Source organism: Aptenodytes forsteri, unplaced genomic scaffold (genome assembly GCF_000699145.1).
Source record: "Aptenodytes forsteri isolate BGI_AS27 unplaced genomic scaffold, ASM69914v1 Scaffold11, whole genome shotgun sequence".
Lineage (NCBI taxonomy): Eukaryota > Metazoa > Chordata > Aves > Sphenisciformes > Spheniscidae > Aptenodytes > Aptenodytes forsteri.
Window position 1 is genome coordinate 4,535,019 of NW_008794155.1, and position 23,479 is coordinate 4,558,497.

Here is a 23,479-nt window from a genome sequence, read left to right on the forward strand (position 1 = left end):
TAGGTGTTCTGAAGAATAAATATAAAACTGTGTGATTCAGAGCAGGAGCTGCCCAGCTGATGTGAAGCCACAGGAGTCCATCTTGCACAGGGGTTCTTTACTGGTCCATACTGGACATCCTGGAGCTGGTCCAGAGCTGCCCACCAAGATGGGCCTGGGACAGCAGATAGAGAGGGTGAGAGAGTTGGTTTATTCAGGCCTACAAAGAGAAGGCTGAGGGGAGATTTTGTTGCTGCCTACATCTATCTAAGGGAAGGGTAATGGGAAAGATGGAGCTAGTCTCTCCTTGGAGGTGCGCAGTGAAAGAACGAGCAATGGACAACTGCTGGAAGGGAAATTCTGGTTTGATATTAGGAGAAATTTTTTACCATCAGAGTGATCGAACACTGAAACAGGTTGCCCAGAGAGGCTGTGGATTCTTGGAGACATTCAAAACTTGGCTGGATATGACCTTCTTTAACATGATCTAGCCTTGAAGTTGACCCTGCTTTGCGTGGGGGGGTTCCACCAGGTAACTCAGAGGTCCCTTTCAACCCAAATTATTCTATTCTGTTCCTGGGGCTCATAGACCTTCATCTGAAATAGCTGGGCCTAGCCATTATCAGAGACAGGACTAATGGAGTAGACAAATTTGGTTCAGTAAATCTCAGATATCCATTTTTATTAAGATATAGAAGACAGCAAAAGTATCAGTATAATTGCTATCTGAGTAAACAGATACTAGACCTTTGTGGTCCATCTAACATGGTTAACTTAAGACAGATAGATGCTTTAAAAATGCCTATAAATAGACAGTTGTCTACAAATATGGTCACCACATGTAGTGCTTCATATGAAAAAATGGCTTTCCAGCTTGCATTTTCATGCTTTGTTAGAAATGAGAATACGTATACAGGTGTATTTTCTTCCAAAATACCACAGTTACATAGACAGTAACTCCTAAATGTGTTTGTAGATGATCCCTATTTTAAATATGAAGTAACTGTTTAATTTATGTTAGGGAAAATAGATCTTCGTGACCGTTACTATTATTGGTTGGGATCATAAGGTCGTAAAAATTGAGAACACTTCTTTTATTACCTGAAATTATGTCAGATACTGAGGCTGCTGATCCTTTCCCTAGATGTGATTCTAGATCCACTTCCCTAGATCCTAGGGCAGTGATCAGCAGGGCTAGAAACTTCCTTTCATAATTAGTGTAAGATTAGTTTTTTCTTAAATTTAGTCATACTTGTGCTCTTTCCCTTTCAAGTACGTATATGCATTTTCTTCGCTTCAATGGAAAAAAATAATATCTAAATAGCAATAGACCCATGAGAAACAAACTTTGTGTATTAAAAGCTACCGTCTCTTAGCATGCACCTATACATCCTTTTGTTCGTGTGTGTATACCTGTTTATGAAAATACACACATTTTGTGAGTTTGGTTGTTTTATTGCTTTTGGCCAACTGCAAATGTACATGTCCAGTTGCTTTATTTCCCATTTTGATTATAAGACTTTTTCTGTTTGATAACAGGAGATTGCACAGAGAAATAGCATCTGACAGTGTGCAAATAAAATACCCGTCCCTTTGTCAGACAGGTTTACAGTCACATAAAAACACACAAAAGGAGTGAAAACAACTGCACAAATGCAGGGCAGACATAAATCTTGTTTGAGCAAAGCTGAAAAGTATAATCTGACTCCTGGAATAAGCGGGAAGAGGGAGAACCTAATGTTTTGAAGTGTCCTGTGCAGGAACTAAGAGCACATCATTCACTTTTACTTTCCATTGATTAGACACAGTTACGGGAAAGGCACTCGGGTTTGGCATCTTTCCCTGTGCTTAACAGGCGCCGAAGGTGACATCCAGGGGGATCCCAGCTGGGGTTCCAAAGTGCCTAACCACTTACACTGGCACAGAGCTGAATGTTTATATTTTTAAGCTCTAAAGCTCTACACAAACAGGCCCAAGATTTAGCGAGGACACAATAATTGCTTTCCTTTCAACAGCAGGTGACACATTTCCCACTGAGAAAAATATAATCCTGCTGCTTTTAGTCATAACAGGAGCAACAGGAGAAAAATAGATGAGGAAGTGGGAAATGTCACCAGTCGTGTCTCGGAAAAGCTGTTTGCAGGCATGAGCGAGCCTCTAAGTACACAAAATTAAAACATTAATTGACATGTCTAAGTTATAGCTTATTGTCCATGAACTGCAAGCCCCCAAATGACATTATTTAATAATTAACTGAAATTTTCCAAGTTCAGAGAGTGGTGTGAACTCTTTACTGCTCCTTTTCTTTGCTGATTTTGCCCTGAGTAGCACCCCCGCCCCCTCAACTGAGCAGGGATAATGTGTGTGCCCAGGGCAGCATGAGTACAGGCAGCAGCTCCACGGGCTGGTCCGGAGAGAGGATGAGCGTGGAAAGGGCTTTGACACTGCTCTTCACATTTAGCAATGCAGACACATGCTGTTCTATCATTTTGATCCATAGCAATAATATTTAACCTCTTTTACTGGATATCTGATATTGTTATCTGACTGCAACTTTCTCTGTTGTTGTTCATGTAGACCCTGAACCTGGAGTTAATTTCAAAACTCAGTCCTATCTCCAAACTCAGTTAGACTGAGGTTTTCCTCTGACCTTGGGGTGGCCAAGGCAGGAACTGTGCCTTCATATGCTGGTATAGCTGGACTCCACGTCTGATTGCCTCTCTGGGAGCTTATATATGCTGATGAAAATAATAATGTAAATTGGGGGTAGGATTGGTGAAATCTAGCCTAATATTGTGTTCCTGTGTCACTGGAATTGCAGTGCTATCCACTGGAAACAGTCTGGTTTACAAACTTTCCCAAAGCTTTGAGGGGATGCAAATAATCAGATGTCATTGTGGAACTAGTTAGTGTTCCCATAAAGATTATAAGTTAGTAAATGCTTCTGGAGTTTGCAATCATGTTCAAGAATTTCCTCTTGGTGGATATCAGCATGTGTCTCATATCTTTGGTGTGCATAACCATTTTCAGATAAAGCAGTTATAGCATATCAATGCTATAAATTCAAATTAGATGAGGAGGAAATCCTCAGAACTCCCAGGAGAATAGTACATCTCCACGCTTTTCCAACTCCAAGCTACATTTATGATGTACCGTATCTGTTAAGTGTTGAATGCTGCCTTTTTTAAAACAAAGGTTTTCCCCATGTAGCACTAATCATAGCTAAAAGAATAATTACTGATTTGTGGAAAGCAGAAAACTCTGCCTTGATTAATAACTTAGGATTAGATTTGAAAGAAGAAGCTCTAATCAGGAGCATTTTAGGGGAAAAATAATCTAAAGGTCTTTTTCATCAAAATTTAAAAGATAAAACAATTCAATATGGCTTGGGATCTATCAGCTGATACATCTTAGCATAGGCAGTACAATCTGTCAAAGCAGCAAAAAATCACTTGTTCCTGAGACGTCGGTAGAGCTGACTGCATAACCCTCTTTTGGAAAGGGCCTCTCCAATTTTCAAGACCGTAGGATTAAGTCACTGGATCCTAACTAAATACACACTGTTTGAATTAGCTTATTTTTCGTACACGTGCGTGTATGTATAATGCACATGCATACTTGGCATGTTTCTGATGCCAGGTTAGGGAGATGAATGTAATCAGACTAAGGGACTGGAAGGACTGAGGACATCTTCCTTTCAGCCATGGTCTTGCCAGAATGATTCGGAGAACATGACCTGTTCAGTGACTCAGTTTCCCCTGGCACAGAGATCAGTCCAATCATCTCTGTGAAATTCTTCACTCTTTTGGCATCGCAGGAGAGCCTGCAATGTTTTGCAGTCTGAAATGGCAGACTTATTTGCCTTGTCTTAATCCTCCCCTTGCCCCGTATTTACTTTGTGGCTAGACAGATACCCTCATATTCAGCATGTCCTTCTGGCCCCAGGCATCTGATGCGTGAATGCAAAGTAATATAAGGGGGAATTCAGCTATCCACATAAATGACTGTGTCTTTCAAATACGTACATAGGAGGGTTTTTTTACCTTATGCGGTATGAATACAAGTATCAAAAGAAAGGAATTTATATGCTGGGCTTCCTTGCCCTCCCCCTCTCAGAAAGAGAAAAGCAAAGCTGTGGGATACATAGGAAGGAAGGGGGAGACGGATTTGAAAATTTACCAAAAGTCTAGAGGGATTTCAGAAATCTCCAAGGGAGCAGAATGAGCACATTCTCATGAAAATCTCATTAGGTGCCTATCTGCATCTTTAGATGTTTAAAAGCCCCATCTAACCCCATGCTGTTTTGTTTCCTTTGTGATTTGTGCTTCTCCCTTCAACAACTGGAGTGACACAGGCAAGAGTGGCTGAACTGATAGACCCAGGCCGTACCAAGCTGAGATACGTTTGTTTAAGTAAGCACTGCAGGCTTGGGTGTAATCTGAAATCCTACCCTGAACATCCTCATCAGGAGAGACTACAGCAGGACAACTTACCGGGATGCCAGGTCTAGAGCCTTTTCTGCAGGAAGGCTGTTTTAGCCACATCCCAGGTGCATGAAGGAGGCTTTCTCCATAAGGCCCTGTTCCTTCACTAGTACTGCAAAAACTTTTGGTTGAACAATTTTGTTTTACAAGACTCAGAATTATAAAGGGTGCTTGGAAGAAAGAGAGGTGAGGCAAGAGAAATGACTCTGTTCACCAGCAAAACTTTTGAGCGCTTCCTTACAAGTCTCCAACCATAAAGCATTGAGGCATCTTCCTGCTGGGAGGGCATGCCGTGCTTTCATAGTGTGCCACCATCTCCACATCCAAACAGTGAGTTTGTGACACTTGAGTTTGTGACAAAATTTCCTTTGAGTCCCGTACAACCAGAGGACAGTACTGCTGTGCAGTGAGGATGTTTGATATCCAAACAGAAACAGTTGGAGAGGAGAAGAGGAGGAAGGTTATTATTTAGTGTAAGGGGTTTTTCTTTCAGAGGGGGATTGCTGAAGTACACGATATGCATTTATATAGAAGTAATTTGAAAGCTTTATACTGACTAGCTTCCTTTTGTTCTTAAAGCTTTTGTAGATGATTTATGAAAAGTGTTATTTCTATTACTCAGGCATATGAAAAGAAGCAAATTATCTTATTACATTATGTGGACAGTCAAAAGAAGAGTTAAATGGACCATACGACTTTCTCTTAAAACATTAATTTTCTTGTGTTGTATTTAATTTCCTTGATAATGAAATGTTCACAATAGCCACTGGGTATTACTGTATGAAAGATAAATTAGATCGTTCCTGTTAGATGTAAATCCTCTTCTAGACTTGTCATCAGGATATGATTACTGTAAATTTCTCTATACATGTGAAATGCCAATCCCTGAAAACATTTCCTGTTGGAAAACAAGAGATTTTCAGAGTCTTTTCATTTAAATACTGTCAAGTTGATGGCTATGGAAATGCTTTTTAAATGAATGATTAAGGACTTTATCTAAAGTTTGAAAATTGCTTTTCCTCCCCTGAATAAGTTTAATTCTGCAGTATCAATGAGACTTGCAGATGCTCAGCACTTTTCACAGCAAAGCCACGCAAGATTACGTGAGTACGGCTGAGTGGATCCAATGGTTCAGCTTTATGACTACCTTGATGTCTGTAACACCTTAAAACCATACTTACGTGGTAGGCTTCTCTTTATGTGAGAAGTGAGATCTGAGAAGTTCCTACCATTTCTGCAGGCTTCCCGTGGGAGCTGGATACCTGCGAGACCTGCCCCACTGCCGCCGTACGTACTGCCTGCTAGGGGCTCTGCCATGGCCTAAGCTGTGAGACGGGGCAGAGCCTTCAAGACTAATCAACCTTTTCCATAATAGTTCATGAAATGCATATTAGTGTAGATGATCAAGATTTGAAAGGGAACGCATACCTAATTCTTTAGCACTTTCTGGGCTGGAAACTCTCTTAACTTTTAAAGTTTCTTAAAGTTGGTATTTTTTTTCTCCTGTGATTTAATATAAGCTCAATATTTCTGATCTAGAGTATGCATGCAAACATCTTAAGGCTTATGGAAAGTAACCTAAATCATCAGCCCTTGCGAGGATCATACAGTAAATTGTCTGTGATTCACTCATGGAGCACCTACACAGTTCAGATGCAGTATTTCAACCCTTCTGTTGTATATAAATTATTGCCGCTAGTTTTGAATACTCAGAAACACAAGATGCTTAACAAATGCTAGATGACAGCAAGAGATCAGTATGTATCAGAGTGTTTATGTAAAATAATTAGTATCCCCAAACGACACTTTTTTTAAAACTAGTTGTTTAAAAATCTTTTTGTCCAATTACTCTAAAAATCACCCATTAACAGTAGAGAGAAAAAACTGATTACTTTGTGTCTCTCGTCTGTCTTCATTTTGGACTGACATGCCCTCAGTTAATTCCATCAAGGTCGGCATGATTCCAGTTGAAGCTGACCCGTAACACCCTTACACACAGGAAATGGGATGTCAACTTCGTGTGAAAAAAGAATGCTTTTAGGTACAGGATTGATATGTATTCTGTTTTAATTTGTCCTCTGTGTCTCAGACCAGTGACAACCAAGGCTTCTGCAGGAAATTGTGTATATGTCTCTGTTTCCCAAGAGAGAGATGCAGTATCTAAACATCACAAAGTCGGCAGTAGAGCAGCAGGTACGCTAACATGACTTAGCACTTGTTGCCATAGATTTTCCAGCTTATGATGATAAAGATCTTTAAAATGTAATTCAGTTAAATATTGTACAGGACTTTTCCAGTAAGCCGCCATTAGTGACAAGAATTAGATTAGCAGAAATATAGGTTTATGCTTATGTTCTCACTGTTAATTCACATTAAGTTCCCTGGGGACTGAAAGATTCATGTTTAAGAAACATAGACAGCTAAGTATTTCACTTGCTATTTCACACATAAAATTGAGGGCATTTTTAAAGTTACATTTTTGAATGCTAACTGGCAAGACAGTGTATAAAATAAAAATCTATCATGTAATCTGAATTGTCACTATATATCCTGCGTAGCAGCCGACAATGAATATTTATCTAAACAAGTATTTTCAAGTCTTTCATGCTACAGTTTGTGTTTGTTTCAGTCTTATTTGAATAAACAGAATGTTTTGCAATAACTGTAACTAATATCTCTAGGCACATAACATTTGAGATGGATCTGCAATTCAGTGCAGCATTATTCAACTGCAGAAAAATTATTAGTGTTAACCAGGAGCTAAATTACAGCTTTGATCTCACTGGTATTGTATTGTACCTGTGAATTCTAAAATGCTTAATGAAATTAAAGGTTCACTTTAATTTTTATGAAAGGGAAATAGATTCTCTTTAAATTGAGTAGTGTCATTATATTTGTTTAGCATCTACTGTACATGGCATATTGAAGTTACAAGCGTTCGGAAGACAAAACATTAATAATGTGTTAGACCTCTTATAAAAGCAGAAGATAATAATGATAATTAATACAATTGTTATATGCAGGAATTGAAGGGGGAGTTCTTTGCTTTGTTTGGAACATAAGTGAGGAGTTAGAACTACCAATTTCTACTTTATGAAAACCTTTATGTTATGCTCAGTTACTCCTACACATTAAACTCAACAATTTGCATCCACATTCACCCAAGTGCATCATCTCCCTGCTCCACGTCTGACTACAGGTCAATAGAGGCCTCCCCCAAGTCCCCTTCTCCATGCATTGCAGCCGCTCTGGGAGCATGGCTCTAGCTCTCAGCTTTCCATCAAAGCAACCTTTTATACTCGCCTTCCTCGGCTGGTGCACAGCTCTCTCTGGCTGTCAAAAGGACACAGAGGCTGCTGCATGGCCGCTTGAAACATGCCTGTCACTGAGGGAAACTGAAGAGCTGGAGCATTGCGCTCATATAAAAATCCATGCCTGCAGGGAACTGCACCCGAGCAGCAGTCTGTTGTGTCATTTTGCATCCCATTTAGTCCATGTATGCTCTAATCTTGCCAATGCATCTAATTGCCACTACTGTCCCAGACGGATATGTATGTCTGTAAGTGTTTATAGCATCGGTAGGGATGACAGGGTTGGAGTTGCAGCCCAGCAAGAACCTGTGCTTTCAGTGCTTTTGTGCTTTCTGTTCCACTGAGTTTACTGAGAATTAGTGGATATAACTAAAGGCACTGCTTTGGCTTAAGTATTTAACAGGCCTACACAACATAAATGCATGCTTGTATGCTGTTTGCTGACACAAATGTTCCAGTTCTTATTCCCTTTCTGGGACTTTACGGAGCTTACCATTAAAGTGAAACATTTTCCTTCCACTAAATCCACTTTCACTAAATCCCTGGTATACTTACAAGTTTATCTCCAACCAGTATCACATGATGCCGTCTAGCCTATACACCACTTAGGAAATGCCAAACTTCTTATGATTAATCCCCCAGAAAGTCAGGTTCCATAGTGCGCTTGCCTGTCCTGCGCCGGGACTGTGAGCTCGTCTTACAAGGGGCAACAGTCGGTGGCTGTCAGAGAGCTGCAGCAGTTGGGATCAGAGCTCCTTATGGGAAAACCGATTTGCAAAACTGTCAGGGAAGGTTAGCTTCTCACATGCATTGAATTGAATTGTTACCTACAAGAAAATATATTGAAAATTTTAGAGATTTTTTTTTTCATTTGCACAAAAAAATACAAGCAGGGCCAATCCTGTTCTTATTTTCTTGAATCTCTCATGGAAATCAGTGGGAATTTTGGCTGAATAAACAGCGTGATTCAGTTTACAACTGATTCATGCCTTAGACTCGGTTGTGTCCTATAATCAATCAAAACCCTAAGTTGAACCTGCAAGCCCTGGTAATGACAGCTGACAATAAATGTGCTTCAGGTAGAGCACGAGCTGACAGCGCTCCCTGCGAGCACGGCTGCTGGTTTTGTTTATCATAAAACTATAAAAATGCAGAGGTATATTTGTGTGTCAGCTTCTGACTTGTTTCTTTTTTCTCTACACAAACACAGAGTGAAAAAGCAAACCAATGAACGGGGGACTTTTAGGAGCATATTTACTTGCATGTTCCATCATTTATCTGTGTGTGTATGTTTGTGTATCATATAGATGAGATAGATGGATGTAAGTCAGAGTAGTTCCACTGAATTCAGCATACCAGGAAGAGGCAGAGTGCTGGAAGCAGCTTCTGAGATTTCCTGAGCATTGCTACATTTTTAATGCTGAGATAAATTTTTCTTGACTATAGATCTGCATGTGCGAGGCATTGCAAGCAGAGCCGTTGACACAGAGATTAATTTTCAAAATGTGCCATAACGAGTTCCCTCCTCTGTTTGAAAAAGTTTGTGGCTAGAGCACAGCACGCTGGCAGGCGGGCGAAAGAGGGATGGCAGGAGAAAGCAAGCGAGACCTGTCTGGAAAGGAGGTCTTGGCCCCTGGCACCGCGCATCGCCTCCTCTCTGCTCATCTCCAGGTTCTCTGTTTTCTGTCCATACAAACCCTAAAGGGTTGATAATTTGGGTTTTGCTAAACCCCGGGTTACCCTTGTACTTAGAGCAGGGGACGGAAGCCGGAAATCCTCAGAACTTTTTCTCGCCTTGTTTTGTCCACTGATGCTTGGATGTATTTTGGGATCATCAGATTGATATGCCTATAGCATTGTGTTGGATTTTTACATTACATTTATGTATTTTATATAGAATCACAGAATCATAGAATAGTTTGGGTGCATATATGTGTATATATGTGCATATATATTATATTTTATATTTTTTAGTATGGACTTTTAATAAGAGAATGATTGAACTGATGAGCATCTACTGCTTTGTTATTTAGTTTGTTTTTAAGTAGAAATAAAACTATATGAAGATACATTTGATTTGTGTGTGTTCCTTCTCAGAAGTTGCCAGAATATACATGAGGACAAGTGATAATGAAGCAGTGAAAGAAAATGATAGAAAACTTCAGGTCCCAAGGTATTTGTTGTTAGGATGGATGATAGCGGTTATTCCAAATGAGTTAACAAGTCTGATACATACTGAGAATGAAGCGTCTTTATCTGTGAATCCCAAACGTCTGTAATAACCTTAGAATTAGATTTCCCCAACTCTGCAATAGATCCCATGAATGTTTTTCTATCTTTGTTATAACTCCTTGTCTTCTTTAGTCAGTGTGAGTCACGTGCAAGTGCCATATGTCTATGCAAGTCAAATGCCTCCAGCCAGCAGTTCTTCTGTGTGTTGTGGTTGATTTATATTCATAAAAAACATCCAAGAAATGATTCAGAAATTGTAATTACCTGGTAATGTCAGAAATTGATTAATTAAATGCTCCAGTGTTTACTCTGCATCTTTACGGCTGCTAACATTTCTGGGCATTTTCTTACAGCACCAGTGTCTTTGCTGGGTGAAGTTTATTAATGTAAATTGGATTTGACATAAACAAGACTACAGCTAATTATTTCATGTAAATATGCACATTGTGTAGCAGCAAACTCATAAAATCTGCACATCTTCTTGCACTCATTTTTCTTGACTCTGAATGTCTGGTTTAGCTATATAGCAAATTCCTATTGCCCTAAATAACACTGACGCCTTTTCATTTGTGGAACTTCTGGGATATAAACATTTCTGTCACACTGACACCTCCTTAAGTTACACATAGTCATCAATAACTTTGAACAACCGGGAACTGTCACACGTACCACTATGCTAAGCTTCACTTTGTATGTTCATTTTGTATTTCACTATACAGAGATGTTTTATACTGACTGAGGACAAGAACTTCCCATATGCTGGGAGAGCAGCCCCAAACCTGCCCAGGAGACATGATCAGGGCGCTGTGGTGCAACCTGTTCATCCATATCCGTTCCTCTTCCTGGCAAAAAGGCAGGTTTTGCCCGTCTCCCGCTAAAATCCTTGGCTGCTGCAATTGCCTAGTTGATTTTTTTGGTAGTTTAGAAGCTCAAAGAGTTCTTGGTGCTTTGCTTTCCTCTGGGACTAGCGCGGGTGAGCGCAGCCCATAATCTGCACCATCATCTGCATCTGCTGCAGTTCCTGCTCCCTGCCTGTCGCTCAGGATCAGGCCCTAACCAGCCCGCTTGAACTTCATTCACAGTGAACTACACTCAGGATAGATGGGTATCCATGGACGCTCAGCCTTCATGCAGACTGATTACCAAAAGGATCTCCTGATTTGACCCCAAATACAAATCAAGGGCATCCACCTGTTGATGCTGTAGGACACACTTCTATATGATCTTGGTTTTTGATCCTGCAGCGACAGCGTGTACCTCTGATGTATTGTTCAATGAAGCTGTTAACTGGTGTTAAAAGCTCCATGACTTAGAGGATGTCTAATAAATTCAAACCTTTCAGGTATGATATCATCCTTTTCTATGTCAAGATAATTCTAGTAAATTCCAGGTAATGCTTTGTATTTGCTTTTACTGATTTATACTTCTTTTAGGGAAAGAAAATCAACTAAAAATAGCATGGATTTGCCTGTTGGACAAAATGTCCAGTTTCCTTTATTTATACAGCCAAACAGAATAATTTGCTCAGTATTTAGTAGAAATGACAAAACTTCCATAGCCTTTATTTGCATAGAGACTTTTAGGCCCAAGGAATGCTAAATTTTTGGAGTAAAAGGTATTTTTACAAAACAATCTGTCAAGTTCTAGACACGTTCACTCTACTTACTCACTCCTGCTGTCCTTCTTTCTGGTTTTAGTTGTCTCTTCCTCTTGTATTTCATCCATCTTCTCAGTTTCTGACTTTACTCCCCACTGTCTTACTTTATAACCTATCTCATTTTGAAAAAATATTCCATTCTGTCAAATAAGCACATATTTTTTTAATGGATCCCAGTTTGAAATTGTCTGTCCAAGTGACTATTTTCTGTAAAATATTGTTTTCATCTATCTGTTTGATCTTAGGAATTTATCCTAACACTCACCTACTTTATCTTGGGCTCTGCTTCATTGCCCTGAAATAGGACAGCTGTCATACTGTTTTATAAACTGACATTTGTCCATTAACCTAGCTGTTGCTTAAACCATTAACTGCTTTGAAAGTTAGGGGCCAGAGTATTAAATTGACGTGAGATCCAGTACGTTGGTTTTACCACTGCCAGAGATTTTCTAGGCCATGGAAAACATGGGCATCTGCTGGAGCTTCTCCATTTACCTTGACCCTGATGGCCTGGGTTACAGACATACAGCCTCTAGGCCTCTGCTTAGTTATCTGGTTTTGGTGAGGAATCAGGACACTGAGAAATCATGTACCTTTCAACTGAAGCTGTGTGTTCTTGCTAGAGGATAGCAGGCATCCCTTTGAAGGAAAGGTCTTACAAGGAAGATACAATGTTGTATTACTATGAATTTTGCAGCATCCTACAAGATTACAGCACTCACTTGTATCAAAAAAGGCAGAACTCAGCAGATTCAGTCCAGCTGAAAGCTGCTCTGCTATTTTTCTGCCTGAATCTGTCATCAGGCTTCCCTTTGGAAAGCTGAAACATACATTTTTGTCTTTTTAGTTTCACTCCTTAGCATCATGGGGTAGCAGCTAGGAAGCTCTGGGATTCTTTCCTTCATCCCCTGTACCGAGATACTTCATTGATTTACTGCAAATCTACTTTAATGTTATTAACCTCAATTAGGTCAACTTTTTAGCTTTTTCTCTTCCAGAATTTAAGTCTGGAATCATTGCTATCCTCCTACCTGCTATGACTTATCCTTCATGTCAAGGCCCATGTAGGTTGTATAACTGACACGTAAAACCACTGTAACCCTTAAAGGATGACCAACTCAAAGCAGCCAAGCATCTGGAAATCTGAATGGTGGCAGTGGTTTTCACCAAATCTGTTCTTCACTTCCAGCTACCGTCTACTAAGCCAGGGAAGAGCCCTCACAGAATACTGGTCCGTACATCTGTCCTGCACATGCCTGCCTGAGCCATGAGATTTCCTTGTAAAAAATGTCTTACTGGAAAACAGAAGGTTTTATAAGCTGGTGGAAAATAACGTAAAACTACAGCATTCTCCATGGCCCTGTGTGGGAGGAACACTAACATCAGGTGTCACTGAGTAGCAAAGTACCCACATCGTTATCCCAGAGCTTCTTTGGGGACAAACTGGCAAAAATTCAAATGCAGTGGGGCTCTGGATGCCAGCTGCAAATCTGGATAGTGTTCCTCCGCGAACTGTCTCTGCATCCCTGTATTCAGAGTGCACAGGGGTGCAGAATCTGTCCATTAGCTAACGAGCTTGTGCTATTTCAGGCTTCATTAAACTCTGCTGTCCTCTGTGGATAGCGCCACTTAATAGGGTGCAAAATGGAAGCCAAGCAGCAGCAGAAGGAAAACCCAGCTGATTTTTTACGAAAACAACTGGCTTCAGATGAGTCAGTAAATCAGTTTTAATCACTGCAGCTGAGATGTTGTATGAACTGTTCACTGAGGCTTAAGTGATTTTGGACAATTAAGAAATTTGCTCAACATATTTATTAAAATGATCATTACTGTTTTTACCATAATGGTGTAATGCCATGGTATGTGCACGAAGGCTCTTGCCAGCCTTCTGCTCCATTGCAGATGCTCTAAATGTACACTTTCATGCCAGTTGTTAATAAAACTGACAATTAAAATAACATGTTGAAATCAGGTAAGAAAATAATAAATCAGCAATAATGGCAGTTTTAAAAGATCTTCTTTTCTTAAGCCGCCCGGTTTAGCTTTTATTGCTATTTAGCACCAAAGGTGATCAGTCTAGCCAAGTGTGGTATTGAAGGGAGTGACAAAAATATCTAATGCAAAGAGGTTTTATCTTTTTTTATACCTAATTTATTTTTAGTGTGCAGCTGAGTAATGTTGTATAACAGACAGCTCACTCAAATCCTCAATTATAACGCTTTCAGACATGCGAAACACATAGTCCAGAAAAGAATACATACATATATATATATATATATATATATATATATATATATATATATATATATATATATATATATATATATATATATATATATATATATATATATATATATATATATATATATATATATATATATATATATATATATATATATATATATATATATATATATATATATATATATATATATATATATATATATATATATATATATATATATATATATATATATATATATATATATATATATATATATATATATATATATATATATATATATATATATATATATATATATATATATATATATATATATATATATATATATATATATATATATATATATATATATATATATATATATATGCTCTTGGGCTTCTGGAAAAAAGCCTATTTTCTATCAAAGGTTTATGCAGCAGGATGATAACAAAAATAAATATTTTACAAAAGTTATAATATTCTCTGAAGGCACTCTCCCTAGATCTAAAGCTTTACCCCAAGGCACTCTTCCAAGATCCTTCAGAGATGACTTGTGTCTCTGTACTTAGTGTAACAGCTTAGATCTCCCCCTCACGGGTCAATCCCATCCACTCTTTGCTTTGCTAACATCATTTCCTAATTGCAACAGTCTGCTGTTTGGCTGCAGACAGCTTTGTTGTTGTTTGATTTCTAATAACCTTTCCCTGTGAAAATACGACTTTCCACATTGTAACAGATGATTGTGGGCTCTTTATGTAGTCCCCTGTCTCCAGGGCTGGACGGCTCCAGATACTCGCAGGAACTTGTCTGTACGTTTATCAGGTTGTTCATTTGTTGTTTTTCTCTAGTCCCCAGTGACAAACATCCTCCTCTGTGAAGCACACGGGCCTGAATCCACGCTGATGTTTTCCTGTCTGGTTTCAAATACAAATACTAGCAGAGTCAAGGGGTAGTGTTGCAGAGGACTGCATTAGGGCTGTCTGCTCAGCATCCATCCCAAGTGAACCAGGAGTGGTGTTAGATGTGCCAGGGGGAGAAAGGGACGCTTTGGGCTCTGCAGGGCTGAGTATGACTTTTACCTCCCAGCCCTGCTTCAAAGCCAGTCGGCAGGAAGATGAGTGCTGGCCTAGGCTCTATCCCAATTTCCCCCAGCCCTGCTTCAAAGCTGGTCTGCAGGAAGATGAGTGCTGGCCTAGGCTCTATCCCAATTTCCCCCAGCCCTGCTTCAAAGCTGGTCTGCAGGAAGATGAGTGCTGGCCTAGGCTCTATCCCAATTCCCTATTTTCTGCCACAACTCGACATCTCAGCTGTGCGCCCAGGTCGTACGCTGGGAGCTTGTTCAGGACAGGCAAAGCAGCGGCAGGCAGGGCAGCTGCCGTGTGCCTGCATGCCCGGTTGAGGCGTGTGGGTTTAGGAGAGCTGGGGTACCACTGCCGTGGGATGGCCTGGTCCCACCGCAACGCCGCCCACCTCCCAGTGACCACTGCCCAGTAAAAGCTCCGAAGCACATGCTTAACTTTTAGCACATGAGTAGCCCTATTGAATTAAGTACGTAATCAAGTGATTTGCTGGATCAACGACTGTATCCTTAATCCTTTTCACATATTGCTAAGCTCTTTAAACTCTCCTTGATACCAAGCTGTGCAAGTTCCTTAAGAGAGGCAGAGACTACATGCTATTTCTTTAGCTTAAATTTATCGAGCCTCCAGCTTTCAGCGAGGGACTCCTGTGTCATAAGCCTAAGGTTGCCCTAAGGGTTTGCTCTGTAACAATGGATGGGAAAATGTTCTGTGTGCTGTATGATTTTTGATACCCTGCCCAACACAACAACATGGATATGCCAGAACAAATACCCATGTAACCAACCAAAATACCAAGCAGTGGATCCCGGGCCTCAGTGGAGGCACTTCATTTCCTCTCTTCCCCTTTTTTTCCTGACAGCCATCCAGCTAACAAAGAAAAGAAAAAAAAAAGCAAAACAATTAAGCATTTCAAAGTTAGATGTTTAGTTCTGTCAAAAAAAATATTAGGTATATTTGTAGGCTCGTGCTTCAGCTCAAAACAGTGATAATTTTGGTAAAGCAATTCTCCAATGCTCTCTAAATTAGGTGAGCTGGTATGTGACATTTGCATACCAACTCCTCCTGGATGCCAGAATCTACACAGCTGTTAGAAAGATTTTCTATTGCATTTAAACATATTACAGAAGGTTTTTTCCTTAAAACAGTGAAGTGATACAGCATCACAGGAGACTAAATGGAGCAGTGAAATCCTCCTGGCTGGAAGCTAACTAATTGAGAAGAAAGGGGACAGGTTTCACCCATTATTCTTAAAAGGATTTTAAAAAATCACTTTTTTTTTAATCATGGACTTCTTGGTAATCCTACAAGTGGGGAGGAATCGCTGGAGGTCAGAGCGGGGCTCAAAGCGGGGCTGCTGAGGTCTAGTCCGATTGTGAATAACGGCATGGATGGCGATTCCGGAATTGCTATAGAATATCATCAGATTTATAAAAATACACTGATTTGGCGCCTCCAACTTCAGAATAAAAATGCTGCATAATTTCGGAAATGCTGACTTGGCCTTACACAGCCTTACCCCCTCCCGTTTTGCAGGTGCTCAGTGTTTAGTGGAAACAGGCAGAATTGTCAGCCACTTTTGACACCCTGGGGCCACTGCTTTCACAGCCTTTCTCTCCTATTTGATTGAACTGTCTTATTAGTATCTAGTATAAGAACCAGTCATGTCTACCTAAATGATTCTTGTCCTTACTCAGTTATTGGACCTTGTCTCTGTTTTCATAAGGAAAAGGTATTTTTCTTACGTATGTGTGGGTCACTTGGATCCTCCTTCCAATAATGCAAACTCCTGAAAATGATGCTCTGTGTAATTTTTCAGACTCGACAGTTAGCCATGCTACTCAAAGCCTACATGGTGCAAGCACTGCTATGACAGAGCTCCAAGGAAGCTACAAAATATTTGTATTACTCCTCTTGATGTGATCTAGTGGGTACTGAAAAGTGTCAGTACTTTACTAAACTGTATATATAGTCTTTGTGAAAAAGTATGATTACTATAGAGGTTTTTTCCCCCAATTTTATGCTTTCACTGGATGTGCCAAGTTATTCTAAATCACAGAGTTGCTCTAAATCTCAAATCACTGTTTGCTATTTGCTTCACGTTGACAAAATGATAATACTGGGTTCTGATCCAGGGTTTGCAGAATTTGGCTTATTGGGATAGCTGATAACAGAAAAGAGCAGAAACCTGGGCTTGGGAACAGAGACCTTGTCTGAAGCAGACGGCTTGCTTTGGACACGGCTGGCAGATGAATGTGCCATAGCAGCATAGAAGAAAGGAGGTACTTCTAATCACAATGTTTCTGTGAAATCATGGCTGATTTTTTTACATCACTTTTGCACACTGACAGATTACATACTCCTGAGTTGCAGGTCTTCAAAGAGAAATAGAATAATATTTCTGATTTGCCACAGGAAAAACTTAACATTAAGGCGGCAGTCATACAGGATAAACACATTGCTTTCTTTTTCCCCATTGTCTTTATTTCTAGCTAATATTTTTGAGAAAATCACTTCAGAATGAGTTTTTTATATTATCATGGTAGAATTATGCAGACTAAAACTGCTGATCCTATCCTTGCCTGGAGGGCAAAGTGCACTGATGAATAAATCAGGGATATTGTTTAATATTACATTAAAAAGATATAAAGGTATTAATACTAATTTATACCAGGTTTGTTGTAGTAAAAAAAAACAGCTTGTTTTAAAGAACTTGGTACTGCAACTAATCATCGTTATACATTTGTACAGTATACTTTTTCTGAACTGTAATATATGTGTATTACAGAATGACTTGACTTGTATTGGCTTAGAAGCAGCTTGCTGCTTAATTGACATGGTGTACTCCAAGTAAAATTCAACTCAAGTCGAGTAACAGGGATAGTAAGAGCCACTGGTGAAGCAAGCGTCTAATCTAAACAGCACTGGTATAAAAGCTATATTAATTCCACTAAAGTTCATGGTGTTTCTCAGGATTTACATTATTTAATGTTTTCTGAAAGTAAAATCTACAAGATATATCTACCTACAGCAGTTAGATTAAAATTTAAGCTTGGGGCAACCACAGAGTTTAATGGAAAGTTTCACAATACCCAAAGGTTTTCAAGCAACGCAGTTTGAACAGGGTACGGCCGAGATGCATTTGCACAGGCTCCTGGGGAGCAGCTCCTTACTCTTCCTTCGCCTGTGCCAGGGACCATTTCTTTGTGTCATGACAGACTTTGAGGAACCACTCTCTCTCTCTCTCTCTCAATCAGAACAAGAAAATAATTACTGTGGGCAGAAACACAGAATCACTTAGAACAATTCCAGTCCTGAAAAATAAAAATGTGCATTTCTATATAAATTATTATCATTAAAATCAGCTAACATTTATCTTCACCTTGAGAAGACATGATGATGTACTGTCCCTGTAGTAGCTATCTCATATTCCTGGTCATGAAGATAAATGGCTGAGAAGAACCAACTACTTTGCAACAAAAATCCATATTTGTACACAAAATAAATAATAATAGTAGAGAAACAACCCCTCATACAAACAAGAACCCCATGAAGTGGTTTTGTGATGAGTCCAAAGCTAAAAAAGTGGAGCTATAAAAGCAGAGCTTTTGTCTCCAGAAAGTGAAGATGATTCTTTCCGTATGAAGATGGATTCTTTCCGTATAGTACTCCAATACTTGTTATTTCCTGAAGCATGAGGTTTGAAACATATTTTTGCTTTGGTGAGATATTTCAGGAGAGTTATATTATTACTGATGGGTTTTCAGAATAATAGTAATGTGGCTGTGTTGGTACTGCTGACATACGAATATATCATATTATATCACATGTTATTCTGTGGGTTCATTCTGAAATATTTTATATAAATAACACTGAAGTTGCCTTCCTCCTGGGAATGAAGTGGTATATTTCTATTACTGATGTATTTCTCTGCTGAGAATAAACATCATCTCTTTGCGTTGAGTTTAAAGAATAGGCTTCAATAAGAAAAAAATCCGAATTGTTCATCTGATCATGATTATTATCAGAAATTCTCTCTAGACACAAATACAGTAGCTTCCATATAGCTGATATTGCAAGTTACAGCATCTGCAAAAGTTGAACTGGAGAATGATATAGGAGCTGAGTTATAGTTTCATTTTCAAATAGGGTACATGCTATAATATTTTTCATACCATCCATGAAATAAATATTTGAGTCAAATATTCAGTTCACTTTGATTTATAGCTAAAGTAAACAAAATGTGCACCAACACAGTGACTGAAGTTATTTTTCAGTCTGGATCCAGGGAAGATAATTCTGGGCTTAGAATATGGATATGTATTTATATGTACTCTAATTTATTTGTGCTGCTTGCATATCCTCACCGCCTTTTGTCTTCCCCTCAAATAATCTCTGAAAAGTGCATGGGGCTACTGCCCTGTTCACTTGGTATGAATCCAGATTTGGCTTTAATCTAGATTTTTACATCATTGTGATTTCTGTGTACATGGGATAACCTTGGGTACAAAATGAAAGTGGATGCCACAAACTGACTCTGACTGTCTTTTACTCAAAATTTTACAAATGCTTTGAGCATTGAAAAACTAACCTTTTAATCATTTTTCATTTAGGAATATATGGACTCAAACAAATACATAGAGCATTTAGTGACTCAGCTGGAAGAACAACGCTGGAATTTATGGAGGCAAGTACTATGCACATACATATTTATTTATGTTGCTATTTTGGAAAAAATACTGCACTCCATAGTTTTCTTTCTTGAGTTCAAAGAAATGATTGGGTATTCAGTTTCTCCACTTTTTAATTCTTTGCGGACTAGCAAATCTTACCTAAGTGAAATAAGTAGGACATCACACACGAGTTGAATCTTGCCTTTGCTCATCAGGGCAGTTACACACGTGCACAGGTTTCTTCTTGTTCAGCTTTCTAAGCAGCGGGTGCTAACTCTACTTCAGATTCTTTTAATTGGACTGAATTTAAGAAATGGTCTTATATTCTTGAGTATAAGTGTTTTCACTGAATGGCACACAAACTGTAGCCAAAAAAACAGCATAGCAGCATGAGAAATTGGAAGTTTGGAAACTAAAGTAAACACAGTTTTAAAACTTTGCAGTACTCCTGATAGTGCAGAATTTCTATTTCTTCTCTGTTCGTATTGCTCAGTGCAGGCTGCCCAGACTTAACTCTGGTTTAAGCAAAGCAGTGATTTCCACATGCTAGTGTGCAGCTAGTGCGTGTTTCTACTCTGCCATACAGCAAATGTGATAACTGCATGAGCACTTCCGAAGAGCTCCTCAAACTCTGCATCCCTCTGGTAAGACGGCTATAGGACCTTGCAAACCTCCATGCATTCGTCTGGTCCAGTAAATGTCGTGTACTCACAGGGGGAGGTTGTCAGCTCTTGCAAAACGGTGCTCACCTCATTCCAGACATAGTTTCCTCTTTACAACAGCAATTTTATTACATATTGTACTTCAGTGGTTTTGCTGCTGTGTTACTGTTGATGCCTTCATTAGGTAGGACGAGAGGTTGTGCATTGTTTGCATCTTTCCAAAATTTATCAAGCGTCATTCAGAACAGTGACATGATGGCAAAAATGTTATAGATTCTTTATTGTACTTCAGCAGTACTGTTCTCTGGCTGTTGTTTCAGGGCTGTTCTGATATAAAATGGTAAAGATAGCCAAGAAATTACCTAATCTTCAGAAGCCTCAGAAGTCTCACACCCTTAATGAGCTAATTATCTCTCGATCATTTTAAAATTAATTCTTCCAGACTTTTCATTTGTATAGAAATTGTTTTATCACAGCTGGTCTAAAAAGATCTGCATGACAGCACTTTGCAGTATTTGGTCAGAGAATTGTTGTTATCACAGCTGGTCTAAAAAGATCTGCATGACAGCACTTTGCAGTATTTGCTTGTACTTTGTATTTTCGAAGTATTCAGTATCTATTTATTAACTACTCAGTATCTCATATTTTTATAGTTACCAGCTAAATTCCTATCGGGATAACATTTAACACAGAGGAAATGGAATAATACCAGTGATGAAACTAATTCAACATTGACAGCCATATATATTTTTAAAATGCAATATTTAACTTTTTTTCTGAGAGCGCTGACAATCCTTATTAATACATAGTCAAATATAAAGTAATCTTCAAGGAATAATTTAATATTCATAGATTGAAACCTATTTCACCTTAGTTCTGATCAAGGAAGAAATAACGATCTGTCTGATGGTTCCGCTGAATGCCTCTCATGTACAAAAACCAGTAGCTTTGCACATGACAGTACTAGTTGGTATGCATCTCACAACCTTCTTGGCCTATAGGATATAAAGTAGTATTACAGCATTTACGGTATACAGCATTTATGATATGGACTTAGTCTTATTCACAGGTAAAACTCAGAAAGATTGTGTTTAATTCTTCCTTTCTTTTAAAAGTAGTCAAAATATTTGGCACAAAAAATTGAAGTTTACATTTACGATTACAGAATTCAGGAGATAATTTTTGTAAGAATGAACATGATAACATTATATGCGGATGACGCTACCATGGTTAAATATAAGTGAATAATAAAAAATTAAAATGTGAAAAAGTCTATGAAAAGTAGCAGGGGTAGTGACTTTATTTTATTTTGAACAAACATTCAGATGTGTTCTGAAAATTCAGTGGGTTTGGAAAACTGAAGACAGTAATTTATTTTTAATATTAATTTATTTTTAGTATTATTTTTATGGGGTATTGGCATAGAAAGTTAAGACTTACAATAAGCACTACAAGATAAGCCCTCCTGGTTTTGCTAGTCTTTGAACACTTTATTTCTCTCTTTTAAATCTCTAAGATGTTCCATGGTGAGGATTATGCTAATAGCTCGCACTACGCAGGGGCAGTACTAGGCTGTGTATAGCCAGACAGATGTCCTAATAAATCAGCATAGCCCTCTTCTCAGACTTCATTATGCTCTTGATTTGTGACTACCACAATTTTAACCCAGTGGGTCACTGGGTGCTGAACCTGACATTGACCGATAACCCCTACTTTACTCTAGGCAAGCTAATAAAAAAGACAGACACAAATTCTGACCATTTAGCTCCTTCAGCGTTACTTACAGCCGGGACAGATTTATAGCGGCCAGGCCAAGACAGAGGAGACTAAAGCCGATGTCATGGTGCGCATATCAATTTTACATTTCCTTTACATTTCCACACGTACAATGGGATCCTAAAAGACATGTGGGGGCAAAAATTTCTTTTCATTTTAGAGGATGACTGTTTATACACGGCATTAGCATCTGCTGTGGAACATTTATTGCTGTAATTGCTGTCCCAGGAGAACTGACTACAGTTAGGTCACGTTTTACAGCTTTCTACTAAAATAGACCTCTAGCCCAGCTTCAGACGTTCTATTCTTTAAAACCTTTGCAACAACAAGTGAAGGTACCTCACTAGTACGTGGAGACACAGACTTTTTTAACACAGCTTTTCTTACACTGAACATTTTACAATAACTATTTTCAAATGAAGAATGAAGAAAATGATAGCAGATTTGACTTGTCAGTGGTTCCCCCATTTCTCAAGTTTGAACAAAATAAATTTATCCAACGTGAGACAAATTTGACCCCTGTCTATGTAAATCACCAACATTTATCACTGGAGATGATGCACAATAATAGTTGTCCATCTCACCCTATCAGCTTGAACCAGAACACTGGATTATTTTAGATTTCTCTGCCCTACCCTGTCCGGAAATAACTTTAAATAGGACAGAATTGGGTCAGGGGTGGTGGATCCCCCTGCAGTGTTGTTTCTCACAGCCATTTAATGCTCTAATTCAGCTAATGAGTATTACTATGTATAATTTTTATGGCAGAATCACATGGACAATCAACACGAGAACCAGAAATTTGCTCCTGCGGTCTTTGCTAACTGACCTTGACAGTAGATCATAATTTTTAAGTCTTGACACATAGATCAGTGAAAGCAATTACTACTTCCCTTAACAGAAGAAAGAATTCGTATTTCAGCATAGGATGCTTGCCTGAATATGCAAGGGTCAGACCCTGTTCTTAAGACCTTTCAAGGGAATTTTATTAGTAGTGGTACTGGAACCAGGACCAAAACTTTAGTCTGTCTTGGTGAAAGTGTTAGGAAAGTTGCCAGGGGAGGGGAACCTCAATCCATCCCACTCCTACCTGTTTGATGCCAGGGCCAGCAACAGATGCCCAGAGCCTGGAGAAGCATCACAGGTCAGCAGGAGAGCGCCTGGAGAGCAGCACAGAGGAACTCCAGCCACTCCAGCCAGTAAGTCTGCTTCAGAGGGGGCCTGACTTAAATGCCTCCATGCAAACGCACGTAGCATGGGGAATAAATAAGAGGAGTTAGAGACGTGCGCACACCTGCAGGGCTACGACCTTATTGGCATCACGGAGATGTGGTGGGATGGCTCCTATGATTGGAGTGTTGGGATGGAGAGATACAGGCTCTTTAGGAAGGACAGGCAGGGG

At 39.1% G+C, this 23,479-nt stretch overlaps 1 protein-coding gene across 1 annotated transcript in view; it reads left to right on the forward strand.

Moving 5' to 3' along the window:
- NCKAP5 (NCK associated protein 5) overlaps positions 1-23,479 on the forward strand; it is a 467,588-nt gene that overhangs the window by 153,235 nt on the left and 290,874 nt on the right. The window contains exon 4 of the mRNA XM_019472169.1: positions 19,580-19,657. Within this exon, the coding sequence (XP_019327714.1) occupies positions 19,580-19,657 (78 nt within the window). The remainder of the gene's footprint in view (positions 1-19,579; positions 19,658-23,479) is intronic.